This window comes from Loxodonta africana, chromosome 9 (assembly GCF_030014295.1).
Source record: "Loxodonta africana isolate mLoxAfr1 chromosome 9, mLoxAfr1.hap2, whole genome shotgun sequence".
NCBI lineage: Eukaryota > Metazoa > Chordata > Mammalia > Proboscidea > Elephantidae > Loxodonta > Loxodonta africana.
This window is the reverse complement of record NC_087350.1, coordinates 25414360-25433816: the sequence shown is the minus strand read 5'-3', so window position 1 is coordinate 25433816 and position 19457 is coordinate 25414360. Positions and strand designations below refer to the sequence as shown.

The window sequence follows — 19457 nt, the reverse complement described above, 5'->3', positions numbered from 1 at the left end:
TGAAAATCTTAGTCCCTTCATTTCTGAGTCTTTTTGATGTTATGTGAACTGTTGTTGTTGTTGGGTGCCATTGAGTTGGTTCCAACTCATAGTGACGCCATGAGTACAACAGAATGAAACACTGCCTGGTCCTGTGCCATCCTCACAATTGTTGCTGTTTGAACCCACTGTTGCAGCCCCTGTGTCAATCCATCTCATAGAGGGTCTTCCTCTTTTTTGCTGACCCTCTACCTTATCAAGCCTGATGTCCTTCTCCGGGGACTGGTCCCTCCTGATAACAAGTCCAAAGTACGTGAGATGAAGTCTTACCATCCTTGCTTCCAAGGAGCACTCTGGCTGTACTTCTTCCAAGACATATCTCATTAAAGATGTTATTTAATAATTTTTTTTAAATAAAAGCTAAACCTTGACTCTCATTGGTATCCCTCTGTAGGCACTTAGATTTCAGCTTCCTCTGTTCTGCTAACTCAGTAACCACTCGTCTACTTGCTTTCCATCTTACAAACGTGTTTTTGTAATCTTTTGTCCTCTGTTGTCTCTCCTCTACTGCTCTTTCCTTTTATGGGCTTATAGCTTTTCCTCTTAATAGCAGCTTTATTGAGATATAACTCACATACCATATAACTCACCTATGTAAAGTATAAAATTCAGTGATTTTTGGTATATTCATTGAGCTATACAACCATCACCACGATCAATTTTAGCAGCCATTTCCCTTGTTCTCTTACCTCCTTACCCTTGCTTTTCCCCCAGCCCTAAAACCAAACCCACTGCCACGGAGTTGATTCCGACTCATAGGAACCCTGTAGGACAGAGCAGAACTGCCCCATAGGGTTTCCAAGGAGTGTCTGGTAGATTCAAACTGCTGACCTTTTGATCAGCGGCCAAGCTCTTAACCACTGCGCCACCAGGGCTGAGCAATCTCTAATCTACTTTCTGTGTCTACGGAATTGCCTATTCTGGAATTTTTATATAAACAGAATCATATAATCTGGTCTTTTTTGACTGGCTTCTTTCACTTAGCATTCATGTTTTCAAAGATCATCCATGTTGTAGCATGTATCAGAACTTCATTCCGTCTTATTGCCAAATAATATTCCATTTTAAGAATATACCACTTTTTATTTATCCATTCATTAGCTGATGGACATTTGTGTTATTTCTATTTTTGGCTATTATGAATAATGCCTCTATGATCACTTGTGTACAAGTTTTTATATGGGCATACGTTTTCATCTTTCTTGGGTATACCTAGGAGTGGAACTGCTGCATCATATGGTAACTCTATGTTTAACCTTTTTAGGAACTGCCAGATAGTTTTTCAAAGCAGCTGTACCATTTTACACTCCCACCAGCAAGGTAGGACAGTTCTAATTTCTCTACATCCTCACTGACACTTGTTATTATCTGTCTTTTTTATCATAGCCATTCTAGTGAGTATGAAGAGGAATCTCATTATGGTTTTGACTTGCATTACCCTAATGACTAATGATGTTGAGCATCTTTTCATGAGCTTACTGGCAATGTATATATTTTCTTTTGAGAAATGTCTATTCAAATCCTTTGCCCATTTTTAAAATTGGATCATTTTGTCTTTTTATTATTGAGTTGTATATTCTAGATACAAGTCCCTTATCAGACAGATAGATGATTTGCAAATATTTTCTCCCATTTCGTGGGTTTTCACTTTCTTGATGAAATCCTTTGTATCACAAAAGTTTTTAATTTTGATGAAGTCTAATTTATCTCTTTTTTCTTTTGTTGTCTGTGCCTTTGGTGTATTATCCAAGAAATCGTTGCCTAACCCAAGGACATGAAGATTTACAGATATGTTTTAGCTTTTACATTTAGGTCTTTGATCTATTTTGAGTTATATGGTATGAATATAGCCTTTATATTCCTTTACTATCAATTTAGTGGGGTTCAAGAAGCAGCAGAAGAATATACATGTGTTCAGTCCATCGTGTTCCTTTTCTGAAATGCTTAAGACCAAGTCCTTTGAATATTTATCCAACACTGAAAAAGATGTAATCTTTTTATGTCATTTATTCAGAAGAGATAACCTGGCAAGCCTTAAGATAGCAATCTCAAGTTCCTCTTTTGTTTCATTAAAACAGTTTCAGAGAATTTTGCTTTGATCTACTATTGCATTCTCTACTTATCTCAGTATGTTCCTGCTTCCTAGATACTACATCTCCTTAAAACTAGAAAATATTTTTTTGAATCTGTGTCATGAAGTAAAGAAAATCTTTCAGGGGAAAGATTTCCTCTTCATTCCATTTTCTTTTTCCCTTCTTCCTTTGGAATGTACAGTGTATCATAAAGGTCCCAGGTCATTTTCTTCCATTTACTCACTTGAGGTTTTGGTTTGTTGATCTCCTTCGCTGTCATTTACATGTTTTGAGGGGAAGCTTTTAAAACCTGGCCCCCAACTTGGCCCCAGTTTGAGAAGGCTACCTGGATATAGCAGCAGTAACTAACTCAGAGGGTCTGCCCTCAGTGTCATACCCAGCAACCTGTGGCTAACAGATATTTCTATGTGGATGGGGGAATGGAAGACAGAACAGAGGTAAGTATAGGTCTCCACCCATCTACCTGTTATACCGAGGTAGAAACGTTAAGAATAATGGTTTCATTTACTTCTTAGAAAATAACGTCCTATAATTTATATGGCTAAAAAAAAAAAAAAAAAAACCCAGTGCCGTCGAGTTGATTCTGACTCATAGCGACCCCATAGGACAGAGCAGAACCACCCCATAGAGTTTCCAAGGAGCGCCTGGCGGATTTGAACTGCCAACCCTTCGGTTCGCAGCTGTAGCACTTAACCACTATGCCTCCAGGGTTTCCTTATATGGCTTACAACCATTAAAAAACCAAACCCATTTCAATCGAGTCAATCCCGACACACAGCAACCCTACAGGACAGAGTTTCCAAGGCTGTAACTTTTATGGAAGCGACTGCTACATCTTTCTCCTGGGGAACGGCTGGTGGGTTCAAATTGCCAACATTTTGGTTAGCAGCCGAGCACTTAACCACCATGCAACCAGGGCTCCTTTACAACTATAGACCAGTATTAAATAGAATACCTGACTAGAAGTCAACTTCTTATTTTCCAAGTGGCTCTTTTCCTGTAACAGGGCCTCCTTCTTAGAAACTATGGCCTCCCGTTTCTTTAAGTCGTCTTCCAGTTCCTCTAACTCTTGGCGCTGGTTCAGAACTTTTTCAACTTCTTCATCTAACCATTTCTTTTGCTCATCCAATTTCTACATTAAAATTCCAAAGAAATGCAATCATTTGTTTTTTATTCTGCCGTAACATTTGTATGATAATAATATAACTTCAGATTGTCTGCAACATCTGAAATGATCTTTTAAAAACTATCAGCAAGGATGAGAAATCAGTGTTCCTATCTGAAACCCTCAAGAAGTAAGTGGTCCCATCAAACTCACATGAAAAGACCAGACTTAATGGTCTGACTGAGACTGGAAGAACCCTTGAAACTGTGGCCCCCAGATGCTCTGTTAACCCAGAACTGAAACTATTCCTGAAGCCCACTCTTCAAAGATTAGACAGGACTATAAAACAAAAAATAATACACACGAGGAATGTGCTTCTTAGTTCAAACGAGACCACATGGGCAGTTCCTGTCCAAAGGCCGGATGAGAAGGCAGGAACTGGTCAAATGGACACAGGGAACACAGGGTTGAAAGGGGGACTGTTCTGTCACATTGTGGGGATTGTTACTAATGTCACAAAACAATATGTGTATTTATTTTTGAATGAGAAATCAACTTGAGCTGTAAATTTTCACGTAAAGCACAATTTAAAAAGAAGTGGTTCCAGTTAACATGTTGCGGTATTGTTTCATAAGGAATTCAAATTTACTTCCCAAATATGTTACGGGGCCTGGGAGTTCTTAACCTGACAAAGAAAGGGCTGCCAGTTTTCTTTACGTATATTAAGAGCTGGTCCTCAGAACCTGCTGGAGATCGTTTTCTCTGTTGTAGGATGCACGTCTCCACTTAAGACTGTTGGTTGCTCTACTAGCCTGTGTCCTGCACTTGAACTCTTTGGTTGATTGCAGGGGCTGTGCTTTTCATCAGTCTATCTCCAATGCCTAGTATACTCTCTGGCCTATGGTTGGTACTCCATAAAACATTAAATGAATGAGTGAATGAATGATTCAATCAGTGAGGTGAATAAACGAATGCACACAATGGAAGACCTAGATGATGAAGCATGGAAATACAATCTGCACTGTTGCTTGTGAACATCAAATAATTATAAATTATTTTATAAAATAATTACAAAATAAATCTCCAAAATAAATATCTTACTACTCACTTGAATTAAGCATACCCCAGAAATAAGTACAAACAAAAATGAATAAAATAGGACTGTCCAAGATAAATGCCACTGAGTACATATGCACTGTGAACATAGTTAATGAGGCAATGCCACCAAAACAACAAATAATAAGAAAACAAATCAACATTGTCACCTGTTTTCCAGATCTTCACAAACCTGATAAAAACACTGCCTAGAACACTCTGTTAACACAGTGGGATAGTAAATATGCATGAGAAAAAGCATAAAGTGGCCAAGGCCAGAAAGACCCAAAGCTATGCAGTCTTCCATCCAGACCTAGATTGTACGGTTCTATAAGCACTGTCACGTCCAAATGACACAGAAGCCTAAAACACTAGTTCTGTGATTATTAGGTACAGGGAAGATACCCCAAAGCAACTATAGAAATACTTTAGTTTTCTTACATTCAGTTATTCCTTAGAAACACATATAGGAGCCCCAATGAAGTCTAGCAATTATTTTAAACATATTCTATAAACATTCCTTGACTGGGATCTGTGCTGAATGGCATCTGAAAGATGAATAAGATATGCTTTGTAATCTCCATTCCAATTGGGGTGACAGAAACAGAACCCAGATAATTTTGACTCTTGATGATAAATGCTATATACAATTATCTTAGTTATCTAGTGCTGCTAAAACACAAATACCACAGGCAGATGGCTTTAACAAAGAGAAATTTATTCTCTCACAGTCTTGGAGGCTAGAAGTCTGAATTCAGGGTGCTAGCTAGCTCCAGGGGACAGCTCTCCCTCTCTGTTGGCTCTAGGGGAAGGTCCTTGTCATCAATCTTCCCCTGGTCTAGGGGCTTCTCAGCACAGAGACCCTGGGTCCAAAGGACACGCTATGCTCCTGGTGCTTCTTTCTTGGTGGTATGAAGTCCCCTGTCTCTCTGCTTCCTTCTCTCCTTTATAGTTCAAAAGAGACTGACTCAAGACACAACCTAATCTTGTAGATTGAGACCTGTCTCATTAACATAACTACCTCTAATCGTGCCTCATTAACATTATAGAGGTAGGATTTACAACACATAAGAAAATCACATCAGATGACAAAATGGTGGACAATTGCACAATTAGAAATCATGGCCTAGCCAAACTGACACACATTCTGGGGGGACGCAATTGAATCCATAACGACGACTAACTCCAATGTGCTATGTAAGCCAAAATGAAAGGACAAATTAGTTCTGCCTGCAAAATGGAAGAAACGTCAGTGTCAGCCTCACAGAAAACAAAACAAAACAAAACAAAACCCGTTGCCGTCTAGTCAATTAAAACTCAGCCCTACGGGATAGAGTAGAACTGCCCCATAGAGTTTCCAAGGAGCAACTGGTAGATTCAAACTGCCAACCTTTTGGTTACTAGCTGTAGCGCTTAAGCACTATGCTACCAGAGTTTCCTAGCTTCACAGAGGAGGTAATATTTTAGCTGTGCTTTAAAGAGTGGCTAGGTGTCTGCATTTTTTCTGCATTTGATATAATAAAGGTTATCATTTGTACAGTTCAGTATACCTTAGTAACTTTTCTGAAAATGTCTTATGTTCTTTCCCTTTTTATAAAAATAGGCTATACTACACAGTTCCAATTTTAAATACTTTCTTCTTACAAAGGAGCTTCGTATCAAATCAATGTCCCATTATAAGATCTTTGGATACTCATTTGACTACCTTATAGTCTCACCCTTGTTTATAGTGAAATTTTGGAAAATGGGTTTTTGTTCTGCAACACTAAAGACACATGAAGTTGTTTTTTATTTTTTTTTAAACCCAACACAGCTAGTGCAAGGAACAGAAATATTTTTATCACTGCATGAATTTAAAATTCAGGTCCTTAACATTTTGAAAAGTGGGCCTCACTTTTCTGTGCATTCCTGTTCCCCTTCCCTTGACATACCATTTCCATCCCAGAAATGCTTTTTTTTTTTTTTTTTTTAGAATGTCAGAAAGAGAGCTCATGACCGATTTCTAAAATACCCCAGTGAAATAAATAACAGGGACTAAATCCGTGTCCTAAACTTCACTATTAAAGTATAATATGTAAAGTTTAAGAAGAGAGAATAAATTTTCAACATCAAGGTAAGTATATTTTCATTTTGATTGCAGTTAAAATTTTAAGTATGGTATTCTTTCAGTAAGGTTTTTATAATTGCCATTTTGTATATAAAATCAAAATTTTTAGTTTCTTTGAACTTTGAACCTATTTTTGGATTGTGAATTTTTATTTTTAAAATATGGTACTAAAATAATAGCTCTTCAACACATTATATATGGTGCACATACAATTTGGTTATGTTTTAATGGAAAGCAGAATTTCTAGAATTATACTTGTTTCCATGGCAATAGACTAGCCTTTATATGGGAATAAATACAACCTAGTGAACATGGGTCCATGCTCACATTCCACAACAACTTTCAAATAAGCCCATCTTTCCTGAAATAAGAATATAGCACATTTCTAGATAAGAATGTAATTTTTTAATAAAGTTTCAGGAAAAAAAATTAGAAGTTTTACACTTAAGTGGAAAAAGTCTAGGGTTTGAAGATTTATTCAAAACCTACCACTTTTTAACCTCTTTTTAGGCAATCTTTAAAAAAAACTCCCTCAGGAAACACTAAATAGAATGAACAAACCTGGAGCTGGCCTATACTTCCAAATGGTCCTTTTCTCCTTTTCATATTAAATTCATCGGGGTCCTCAGCTTTCAGTTTTAGACCTTCTTCTTGTTCTGTTTTTAACTGTAGTTCCTACAGAAAAAGAAAGAAAAACACCTCATTGCTTTACTACCTTGCTATCGTTAAATATTCATGCAGATAATCACTTTCTTTTTTAAGTGTAATAAACTCCGTGATCATTTTCTTAACATTTACTTTTAGTTGCAAAAAGATTGAAAATTAGTATATGAATATTATTTGAGAAGAAAAAAATATTAGCCCCTCACCAGAAGCTATGAAATCAAATGGCAAAAATCAGGGTTTACAAGCAAAACTGGGTGTTTTCTTCATTCTTTTTCAGTGTTACGAGTTACCATAAAAGCCAGCATCTGAAAATTATAAATGTACTTTCCTCTTCTGCCTTTCTGAGCTCATTACATTCACAGTGAGCTCATTACCTTCACCCATCTGCCTTGGGGATATTAGGATGCATTACATCAGAAATGCATTAAGAAAAGTCATGGTGTTTCTAGCATTCAAAAATGGGATTTTGCAACTTGAGAATAGCTTTGCAAGACAGATCATGGTCCTGTGAAGAGTGCTTTAGTGTCCATCCACATCTTAAGAGTCAAGTTAAGAGGCCCAGTGCTCACGGTGCTCTCCTGGGTACAGAGAAGATGCTGTTGTCCGCCATTAACACCTGGCAGGAATCAGGAGGAAGGTCGTGAATCAACATGGGTAGGTCCGTGTACTATCTGTTATTGCTCCATGATAATACAGAAACCAGAAGTATTTGGAAACTTTTGTAGCAAATGGAAAAAATACTCCTATTTTGTTAAATCTAATAATAAAACATAGGGCTTTTATTTGAATATTTTCATTTTTTATTTCATCTTTCTATTAATTCGACAAATTAGTAATAATATCAAAACCGTACCTTCTCCACAAATCATTCTGGAAGCCTAATACGAAGGAAGTAAAAGAAAGCCTATCACTTTCCATCCCTGGGAATGGTAGAAAGGAGAAAAGAGACAGTAAGAAAGATGTGTGTTCCAATGTTCCTCTAAGTTTTGCCCCCAAAAGGTGTAAGTAAAGGTATCGCCAATGCTAGATGGGGCCTTTGCGTCTTCCTCCCATTTAGGAGAGAGAACGCAGACTGCCATCCAGGGGCCCAGCCTCGCTGAAAGAGCAAAGCACTCCAGTCAGGAAAGAGACTAGCTGGCACTCCTCAAACTCATGTGGGATGGATTCAGAGTTGAGAGCCAATGGGGATCAGTTATCATGGAGAACTGACCCCACAACTAGGGGTGAGAACAGGCTGCTGGACCCAAGCTAGATGGAAAACCTAGTGGCCTTGAGAGGGGTTTAGAATGTCAGTGGGAGATGAGATGAAGCCAAAGTCAGCCAAAAGCACCACTACACTCTACGCCGAGAGCAAGATCAGACTATGAGTTATACCAGCTATGGGCTTCATCATGATGCGCCAGCAAGGTAAGTTGGGCAAGGTAGACAAGGAGGAGCAGATTCCAGCCAGTCACACCCAAGGAAGTCAAGAACCCCTCCCCCCTCAACTCCACAGGCTGCAATAAAAACTACACACCTGACTACCACATACACTGGGTGCCGTCTTAGGGAAAGAAGGAAAGAGAGGAGAGGCTAAGAGGCTGAGTGTTCTTATTTTAGAAACTCCAAGAATTACTTAAAGAAAATGTTTAAATTAACAGGGAAAGATCTGAACCAATTAAGACATTTGGTTAGTTCCCACTTTCCGGCAATTATGAGAACATGGGTGGGGTTAAGGGGCTCATAAATAAGACAGCTCTGCTATAGATTAAATAAAGAAACTTTCTATGCCCATCTGAGTTATGAGTGAATTTGCACTGTATTACATTAATTGCTGTTGGTAGTTGCCATTGAGTCAGCTCCGACAAATGTCAATCCCATGTATAATAGAACAAAATGCTGCCTGATCCTGCGTCATCTTCACGATCATTCCATATGCTCACATCCATTATTGTGGCCATTGTGTATTTTGGGTGCCTTCCAACCTAGGGGCTCATCTTCTATATCAGACAATATTCTATTGTGATCTATGTGGTTTTCATTGGCTAACTTTCAGGAGGAGATCACTAGGCTTTTCTTCCTAGTTTGTCTTAGCCTGGAAGTTCTACTGAAACCAGTCCACCATGGGTGTTTCAAATACCAGTAGCACAGCTTCCAGCATCATAGCAACATGCAAGCCACCACAGTGTGACAAACTGATAGACAGGTGGCAGGTATTATTAACCACCTACTAATTTCTCATAAGGAACCCTCGTGGTACAGTGGTTAAGTGCTTAGCTGCTAACCAAAACGTTGGCAGTTCAAACCCACTAGCTGCTTTATGGGAGAAAGATGTGAGAGTCTGTTTCTGTGAAGATTTCAGCCTTGGAAACCCTATGGGGCAGTTCTACTCTATCCTATAGGGTCTATAAATCAGAATCAATGGTAGTGGTTTTCTTTCTTTTTTTTTTTAATGGGTCATTCTTCATGCTTCCCCAGCTCTACAGAAGCCCTGGTGGTGCAGTGGTTAAGAGCTTGGGTGCTAACCAAAAGGACAGCAGTTCTAATCCACCAGCCACTCCTTAGAAACCCTATTTGGCAGTTTTACTGCCTTATAGGGTCACTGTGAGTTGGAATTGGCTCGATGCCAACAGGTTTGGTTTGGTTTTTTGGAGTCCTGGTAGCACAGTGCTTAAGCATTTGGCTGCTAACCAAAAGGTTGGCAGTTCGAATCCACCAGCCATTCCTTGGAAACCCTATAGAGCGGTTCTATTCTGTCACTATGAGTCAGAATCGACTCAATGGCCATGGGTTCCCTAGCTCTAGTTCATAGTTATAACTTAGTCCGTCATGGTCACAGCAACGTCAGGATGCTGAAATAAAGGCACCTTATACATGGAGCTGACTCTCTCCTATTCCTGTTCTTTCACATATACTTTAAACTGTATATACTGCAGTAGAGAAGGTCAAATTCCCTGTTCTACATGTTGCTGTAGACACTATTGCTTTTTTCTCATATTGTAATCCCTGTTATAATATTAAAATTACTGTGTACCAGGCATAGTACTTTTTCACATCTATTTATATATTCCATTTGATCCTCACAATAATCCTATGAAGCAGGACTATTAGAAATTCTGTTTTATAGATGAGAAAACTGATGCTTAGAGAAGTAAAAAGCCCAAGGTCACTGACAATTTCAAAGGATCTCATAACTCTTCTTTAAAGTCCATCCATGGACTTCAGTTAAGAACCGCTGCTCTTAACATAGTTTATAAAGACAGTGTTCTACATCCTACTTTGATGAGTAACATCTGGGGTCTTAAAAGCTTGCAGCGACCATCTAAGATACTCCACTGGTGTCACACCAACTAGAGCAAGGAAGAATGAAGAAAACCACAGACACAAGGGAAAGATTAGTCCAAAGGACTAGTGGACCACAAGCACCACAGCTTCCACCAGACTGAGTCCAGCACAACTAGATGGTGCCCAGCTACCACCACTGACTGCTCTGACAGAGATCACAATAGAGGGTCTCGGACAGAGCTGGAGAAGAATGTAGGACAAAATTCTAACTCACACACACAAAAAGACCAGACTTACTGGTCTGACAGAGACCAGAGAAACCCCAAGAGTATAGCCCCTGGACACCCTTTTAATTCAGTACTGAAGTCACTCCTGAGGGTCACCATTCAGCCAAAGATTATACAAGCCCATAAAACAAAGCGAGACTAAATGGGTACACCAGCCTGGGGCAAGGACGAGAAGTCAGGAGGGGACAGGAAATCTGGTAATGGGGAGCCCAAGGTCAAGAAGGGGAGAGTATTGACATGTCATGGGGATGGCAACCCATGTCACAAAACAATATGTGTATTAACTGTTTAGTAAGAAATTAATTTGGTCTCTAAACCTTCATCTAAAGCACAATTAAAAAAAAAAAAAGAACTGCTGCTCTAAGAACCTGTGAGAAGCTGTAGTATTCTCTGGAAATAGTAGAGACAAGTAGAAAATGGATGAACAAGAGTGTCAGAAAGTTAGCTCCAAACAGAAGGAGGGAAGTCCTTTAGGACCATGACCAGGCTTTCTGTTTTTGCATAAAGTGGAAATTTCAATATATCTTTGGGGCAGACATTTTCTGGAATACTCCCTGTTAAGTACCGTCAAGTCGGTTCCAACTCATAGCAAATCTATATACAACAGAGTGAAATACTGCCCGGTCCTGCACCATCCTCAAATTGCTGCTATGTTTGAACCCATTTTGCAGGCACTGTATTAATCCATCTTGTTGAGGGTCTTCCTTCTTTTTCTCTGACCTACTTTACCAAGCATGATGTCCCTCTCCAGGGACTGGTCCTACCTTTAAATGAATCACTGGGCTAGAATTAAGGAAGATGTGGCTAGAAGGAACAAAACTGCCCTAAGAAAGAATGTAAAAATTTTAAGTAACAAGCAGAGTTGCATTTCAGCAGACTACGCACTCTTAAAACAAGATAATTTGTTGTTCTTTTCCCTAAGCATGGAGTTCGAGAGTAATGTGTCTTGATGGTTTAAACTGTGGGCTCTGAGGGCAGAAGCTGAGATCAGGCAGGCATGAGCCTCACTGTAGGAAGGACTGTCACAAGGAGTAGGTTGTTAGTGGAAACGAGAATTGGACAGATTCAAGCTATTAGGAAGATATAATCTGTAATACTTAGTGGTTCACTGGATATGGGTCATGAGGAAGAGGGGGGAGTCAAGGATAACTCCTAGATTTCTAATTTACCACACTGGAGAACTACATTCTCCCTCACAGAGGGGCACGGGGGAAGGAAGTAAGTAAGGAAGACCATGAATGCATCTACAGGTTAACCTAGTGAAGATATTCATGGTTGCATACGTGGATCTGGAGCTCAAAGCACAGATCTGTGATTAAGGATTAAATTTGGAGTTGTCAGTTTGACTGTAGCCATGGAAAAAGATGAGGGGACCCAGGAAAGAATATAAAAGATCCAAGGGCAAAAGCCAGAGCCTGGAGGAACTCCCATATTTAAAGGACTGGTAGAGCAGGATGAGCTAGCAAAGACCAAGAACAACCAGGAAGAGAGTAAAAACCAAGGAGAATGTGATGTCACAAAGGCAAAGGGGGAAATATTTCAAGATGGAAAGAGTGCTGAACTATGCTGGATGCAACTAAGGTGTTAGGTAAGATAAGAACTTTAGTGACAACACTAGTCAGACATGTTGAAGTGGGTAGTAGAGCCTTGAAGTGGGTGGCAGAGTCAGAACTAGCTGGAAAGGAAGAGAATGAGAGGAAGCAGAGGCAATGGAAACAGAAGCAGCCACCTTTTCCAAGAAGTTTGGTTATGAAGGGGAAGGGAAAGAGAGAGAGTAGTTAAAGGGAAAAATAAGGTTGAGGGAGGATAATCTCATGTTGAGAAAAACCTCAGATGTTTAAAGAAAGAATTCATGAGAAAACAAAGCTGAAAATACAGGAGAAAAAAGGACTAAATAAGATAAGGCACATAAGTGCTTAGCAGTAAAAAAAAAAAAAAAAAGCCATCCAGTTGATTCCAACTTATAGCGGCCCTATAGAATGCCCCATAGAGCTTTGAAGGAGCAGTTGGTGGATTTGAATTGCCAATCTTTTGGTTAGCAGCCGACCAATGAACCACTGTACCACCAGGGTTCTAGTGCTTAGCACAGTCTTGATCAAAGGTAAATAATAAATGTTAACTATCACTATAATAGTTATTATTACAAAGAATTAAGTAACTTAGCTTAAATTGTTTTTTTTTAAGATGTGAGAACAGGTTATATTCCTATGTTAAAAATCTAGGAAACGTCCTTAAGCCTTGGGATCAGCTTAACATTTCAACAGAACAGAGCCTGACACATGGAACATACTAGAAAAGTGTTTGCTATTGTTATTATGATCATCTTCTGCTCTGTGAGGCAAATATGATTTAGGTAATTTTAGTTAAGAATAAACATACCGGTAGATGAACCCCTAAAACTATTGCCCTGAGATAATCTTTAAACCTTAAACCAAAAATACCCCCTGAAGTCATCTTAAAACCAAACAATAATTTAGCTTAACTAGTAAAAAAAAAATGTCTGCCTTGTGCATTATCCTCTTTTAAGATCCATATGGGATCAGAGTGACAATAGCAACTCGAAAGATTAGATAGGAACCTTAGGGGACAGTGAGTTTATGTTAATGGGGGAGGAACAACTCAGAAAAGGAGGGTGAGGATGGTTATACAACTTGAGGAATATAATTAATGTCACTAAATTGTACATGTAGAAATGGTTGAATTGGTGTATGTTTTGCTGTGTATATTCTTAACAACAAAACAAAATTTAGATGGAAAAAAAAAAAGAATAAGCAGACTTGAGAAGGTAAGTGATTTTCTCAACAAGTGACCCAGGCTGAAACTGAGAGAGCTGGGATTTGAATCCAGGCTAGTCTGGGACTCTAGAGTCTCAGCTTGACACCACCAGGTCCTCCCCAGCCCAGTTTGTGCTCTAGGACTTCTGGGCATACCGGTCTGATCATGCTTCTGCTCACTGTGAGTGAAACGGTACCATTTTACCCTATTTTTTTTTTTCCCGTGTCAAATCACTTTGAAAATGGGAAATGAGTCTGTTATATGTATTTATGTTTTTGACACCCTCAGCTAAAGTTAAGGTCCTAGTAAGAGAAACTATATCACTGTACCTTCTTTTGTGAAGTTAAAGCCCTCATGACAGTACTCAGAATTCAACAAACAGGTTCTACAATGTAGATGAACAAGGCTTTCAAATGAATAAGGACAGCAGCCAAGGGCAGGCCAAGGTTAGATAATGGAATCAAAACCTTGGCTTCATTAGCTCTGAGCCGTTCAACATTTCATATTATGCTGAGCAGGAAAGTATGACAGTATTACTTTGATTTTTTGTTGATCCCGCTTAATTTCTGCATCCAGTTGCTTTCTTTTTTCATTCTCTTCTCGAAGTCTTCTTTGCAGCTGTGCCTTTTGATATTTCATGTGATCTACATTCTGCTCTAGTTCGTTAGCACGTTCCTGGTTTTGGATCGACAGTGATGCCAATTTCTTACTGTCCTGTTGCTTCTTCTGCAAAACCTGAAATGACACAGGATATTTCAACATGAAAAACCACATCTCTCGCATCCCTCAACTAAACTTATATTTTCACTTAATGGCAAAGGAGGCATTTTGCCTCATTTTTATTTTTGGTAAGTTCACAGACAATTGTTTCTCTACATTTCTTCTTTTACAACTAAGCAACCATTATTTTCACCAGATATGTAAAAGTGTAAAGAGTGATGGGGCTTCCTGATGCCGACAACCAAGCAGAACAAAATGGATCTCTCTGCTTTTTTTATTAGAGTTCTTTCATTTAAAAAATATTATATGCAACATGGTAAAAATTAAAACAGTTCAAAATAGAATTTATATTTTAGAAGACTCTTTTATTTCAGATTCCTAATCTATCTGTCCTGCTCTCTAACATGAAAATTACCAATTTCTTAAACATCCTTCCAGAAATAATTTATGCATATGTATGCATGCAGCTTTGTGTATCTCTTATATATACTGTTTTCCACCTCCTTTTTTTCTTTTCAGCCTATCTTAGAGATCTCTCCACATAGATGTGTTCTTTCTATATGACTGCATGTTATTCTACTGTGCCTTTGTTTTTATATCCAGCTGTAGTCTAAACCACTAATCCCTGAGTAAAGATGATCAGAAGTGATACCATTTCCCCTGAGTGTGACCAGCCCATTATAATTGCTATTTTAACACTTATCTTAAGCTGAATTCCTCCCCATCTAGATAAAATCACCTGCAGAAAGCGTTAACAATTTGCTAACATTTTCAAAGAGTTTACACTATTAATATAAAACACCAGAGTATTATAATTTTGTGCTTAGCATTGCACTAAGTACCTCTTCCAAACCAAAACCAAACCTAGTGTCATTGAGTTGATGCCGACTCATAGTGACCTTACAGGAAAGAACAGAACTGCCCCATAGGATTTCCAAGGCTGTAAATCTTTATGGAAGCAGACTGCCACAGCTTTCTCCCGGGAGACACTCCTTTATTTTAGCAATAAATTGATAACGGAAACACATCTTGTTTAAATTAAACTAAATTATTCACAGACACTGTAGCTTACAGCAGTGCTACTCAAAGCGTGCACTGTGGACGAGTGCTAGTCTGGGGACTGTTTGTTATTGCCAATCGGCACCACTAAGCAAACTGTTAGATGCAGCTGGCATTGTTTTACTGCAAGACATTCCTGATGAGGGAAACAGTGCGCTGATCTACCTTGATCTCTTGCAGACTAACAATGAACAGTCCCCAGATGGACTACTTTGAGCACCACTGGCTCAGGGGCCACAGTACAGCCTTTGCAGTTTCCCATCCCTGGACGTGTATACAGGCTTTGCCACTATCACTGACAGTAACTGCAATCATGGAGCAAAAATGACCATACCAGCATTTTAGTCTCTATTTCACTTAATATTGAAAATATCAGTATAAAAACCGATAATTTTATCTAAAAGTGAGATACGGTTGGTATTGTTTTTTATACTTACTGTACAGATGCTGTTCTCCCTAACAGAGGGGCTCAAAAGTATACTTTTGTTAGAATTAAGATACTATTGCAGCATGTAACTCTGTGTACATCTAACCAGAAAAACCAAACCCGCTGCTGTCAAGTTGATTCTGATTCATAGTGACCCTATAAGACAGAGGAGAACTGCCCCATAGGCTTTCCAAGGAGTGACTGGTGGATTTTGAACTGCCAACGTTTTTGGTTAGCAGCAGAGCTCTTAACCACTGCGCCACCAGGACTCCATGTACATCTAAAGACATACAAAACATAGATTTCGTTTTTTGAATATTGAAATAATTGCACCCCACCAGTAAAAACACTAGTATTTCAATATTTTTAAAGGGTATGATAGAGTACTAAAAACTGGTATTATCATCAGCACCACGTGACTCTGAATGAGATCTTTTACCTTTCTAAACTCAGTTTCCTCATTTGTTAAATGGGGACAAAAACACCAACTTCAAAGAATTAAATAAAGATCAAATAATACATTAAAACATTTGGTATGTATATGGCACTGCAGACGCTCAACAAATGGTAACTGCTGTCCTCATCATCACCCCTACCACCATCCTCATCATCTTCATCTCCATGATTAGTGCACGGTTATGTCAAAGCCACAGAAATTTCTAAAACTACACATAAAAATTGCTTCAGTCCTCTGCTGCAGCAGATATTTCTTTTGAGCTTAATTTCTGTGTCTTTCCTTTTCCTTTCCTCACCAGTACCCGTAGAGGAGTGTCTGGGTGCTGCAAACAGTTAATGCACTTGACTGCTAACTGAAAGGCTGTAGGTTTGGGTCCACCCAGAGGCACCTTGGAAGAAAGGCCTGGCTTTCTTCAGAAAAATCAGCCACTGAAAACCACACAAAGCACAGTTCTACTCTGACACACATGGGGTCACCATGAATTGGAATCAACTCAACAGCAATTAGTTACCCCTAAAATAAAAGGATATGCGGCAGGGAACATGGGAAACAAAAAGACATGATAATTCACAAACCTTATAATAATCTTTCAATTACAACCATTTTAGTTATGTGAGACTGAAAAAATATAAAAATAGTCTTTGCTAAATCTATATATGACTTAAACGATAGAAGTGTATGGTAAATAACTTCTTTAAAAAAAACAGTAATTCTGGTTATTACTTATTAAGGTTGAGTATAAGGATTACAAATAGAACTAAAGCTAGTATATAAACCTATGAAACTATAAATAACATTTCACAGTAAACATAAAAGACAAATCTTCATTGTTTTGTTCTAGTAATGTTTTGTGAATATGAATATTTTGTTAGACATTGTAGCCCCAATAAAAGGGTCAAGAAGTGAAAAAGAATTGATCCCAAGCTCTCTCAGGTGAATTACTACATGATGAAAATATGTATTCTGAAAGTAACCGTTCTGAAGGAGAGTGGAAAGCGTGACATATACAACTATCATGTCAGCCTCTAAGCAGTTCAAACATCCAAGTCATATTATTTTGAGTTGGTTGGTGACTTGAAAGGCTATTTAGGTAAACGTTTTTACTGAAGATGTCCAGGAGTTTGAGGTAGGAAGAATCTAGGCTCCCTGGGAGGAGGGACTTTTTGGCCTGTTCACCTCTGCAGCCCCACCGAGGACCGGGCCTGGCACACAGGAGGTGTGCAGTAAACAATATTTTGTTGAAAGAAAAGAATATTTGTGTCACAGTTTCCAAAAAAAAATATTCTTAATAGGTTAAGTTACAATTCAATTCCATGACCATCCCAAAAGTACCTGGAAATGGCTTCATTACACAAAATCTCTCTGTAATGAAATGGCTCCTCTAGAATGGAAATTTCAACTGTAGCTATTTCTGAAGTTATAGCTAAATCCAGGCACTAGGAAATTAAGGATGCGTTGTCATACTCAAAGTTATTAACTTTTCTTAAACCAATCAGTTACGGTTCTAGAAAACTGACTTAAAGAGACAATTGACTATGGTTATTTTTATTTCTTGTCATATGGTTTTTGATAATGTTATTGTTATTAGTTGCCATCAAGTTGATTCTGACTCATAGCAACCCCACATGTGCAGAGTAGAACTTTGCTCTGTAGGGTTTTCAAGGCTGTGACCTTTTCAAATGCAGATTGCCAGGCTTTATTTCTGAGGTGCCTCTGGGTGGGTTTAAGCCACCAACCTTCTGGTTAGTAGTCCCGCACTAAACGATTTGAGTCACCCAAGGATTCTTTTGTGGTGTTGGCGAAGAATATTGAGTATACCACGGACTGCCAAAACAGTGAACAAATCTGTCTTGGAAGAAGTGCAACCAGAGGGCTCCTTAGAGACAAGGGTGGTGAGACTGCATCTTACATATTTTGGACATGTCGTCAGGATGGATCAGTCCCTGGAGAAGGACATCATCCTTGGCAGAGTACAGGGTCAGCAGAAAAGAGGAAGACCCTCAACGAGGTGGATTGACACAGTGGCTGCAACAATGAGCTCAAGCATAACAGCGACTGTAAGGATGGCGTAGGACCGGGCAGTGTTTTGTTCTGTAGTGCACAGGGTCGCTATGAGTCGGAACTGTCTCGACCTAACAACAACAACAACAAGGATTCTTTTGATAATAGGATTAAAATAACTCTTCTTAAATGAAGAAATATACTAAAACCAAACCCACTGCCACTGGGTCGATTCTGACTCACAGAGACCCTATCGGGCAGAACAGAATTGCCCCACAGGGTTTTCAAGGCTGTAATCTTTACAGAAGCATACTACTTCACCTTTCGCCCACAGAGCAGCTGGTGGGTTCAAACCGCCGACCTTTTGGTCAGCAGCCCAGCTTTAAACACTGTACCACCAAGCCTCCTTGTAAACTGACCAGTACACTGGAAAAGAAAAGTCGCTACTCAGTTTCTCTTGCTGGTTCTATACCCTATATCCTAAACACTGAATCCTACTTCTCTCCTATCTCTGTACAACAATCTCTAAAAGCAGGAGACCTAAATACGTTTCACAATTACATCTTTACAATTACCTGGACTTTTAGCTTTGCGGCATCCATCTTTTTACGGAACTCCTTCTGTAACTTTACCTTCAAGGCAACGTCAGAAAGCTCTTTGTTTTCCAGTTCCTGTAGCTGCTTTTGCGTTTCAGTTAACTCCACTTTCGCCTGTTCTGCTTCATGCTCTAGTTTTGTTACTTTCAGAGAATACTGTTTGCTTACAGACTTGGCATCATTACCTTCACCATAACAATAATAATAATAATTTTTCATTATATTAAAAAAAAGGCATTAAAACAATACACACATGAAAATGTTCTATTCTAAAAAATCCAGCTGGGCAGTGTTACTAGTTAAGGCCCAGCATTAAAACTCAGCGTTTCCCAGCCACCAGCATCAAACACAACTGGCCAGGTGGTCCCTATGGATTAGTTCCTTTTGTTCCTATCTAGTACCATGCAACCTTCTCACTGATTCACCCTTAGTGTTTTAGCGTGACATTTCTGATCTTAATTTACAGTTCAGCTTTGCTGGCAGCAAACTCCAATTAAGAAGCATATTTGGAATGACTCTTTGGCTTCTTGCTTTGTACGCTTTGGTTTGTTTCTATCCATAAACTATCTCCTTGAATTCTTTTTCTTTCTTTAATGTTATGAAAAGTTTTAAACATACAAGAAGTAGGGAAATAAGATAATGAACCCCCATCACCCAGATTCAAGAGTTATGAAGATCTTGCTTCATCTATGCCTGTTTTTATTTTGCTTTACTTTGCTTAAATAGTATAAAGCAATGTCCTGATATTATATCATTTCACCTACAC

The 19457-nt window shown here is 38.8% G+C and overlaps 1 protein-coding gene across 6 annotated transcripts in view; it reads right to left on the bottom strand.

Moving 5' to 3' along the window:
- The window catches only part of KIF27 (kinesin family member 27), an 81957-nt gene that overhangs the window by 24406 nt on the left and 38094 nt on the right, over positions 1 to 19457 (bottom strand). For all 6 annotated transcript variants that reach the window (XR_010322955.1, XR_010322956.1, XM_003407798.4 and 3 more), the window contains 4 exons: positions 18671 to 18876; positions 13969 to 14166; positions 7001 to 7114; positions 3088 to 3264 (listed from right to left, as the gene is read on the bottom strand). Coding sequence is in view for 4 of the 6 variants with exons in the window: in XM_003407798.4 (XP_003407846.1) it covers positions 3088 to 3264; positions 7001 to 7114; positions 13969 to 14166; positions 18671 to 18876 (695 nt within the window). In the remaining 2 variants the exon portion in view is untranslated. The remainder of the gene's footprint in view (positions 1 to 3087; positions 3265 to 7000; positions 7115 to 13968; positions 14167 to 18670; positions 18877 to 19457) is intronic.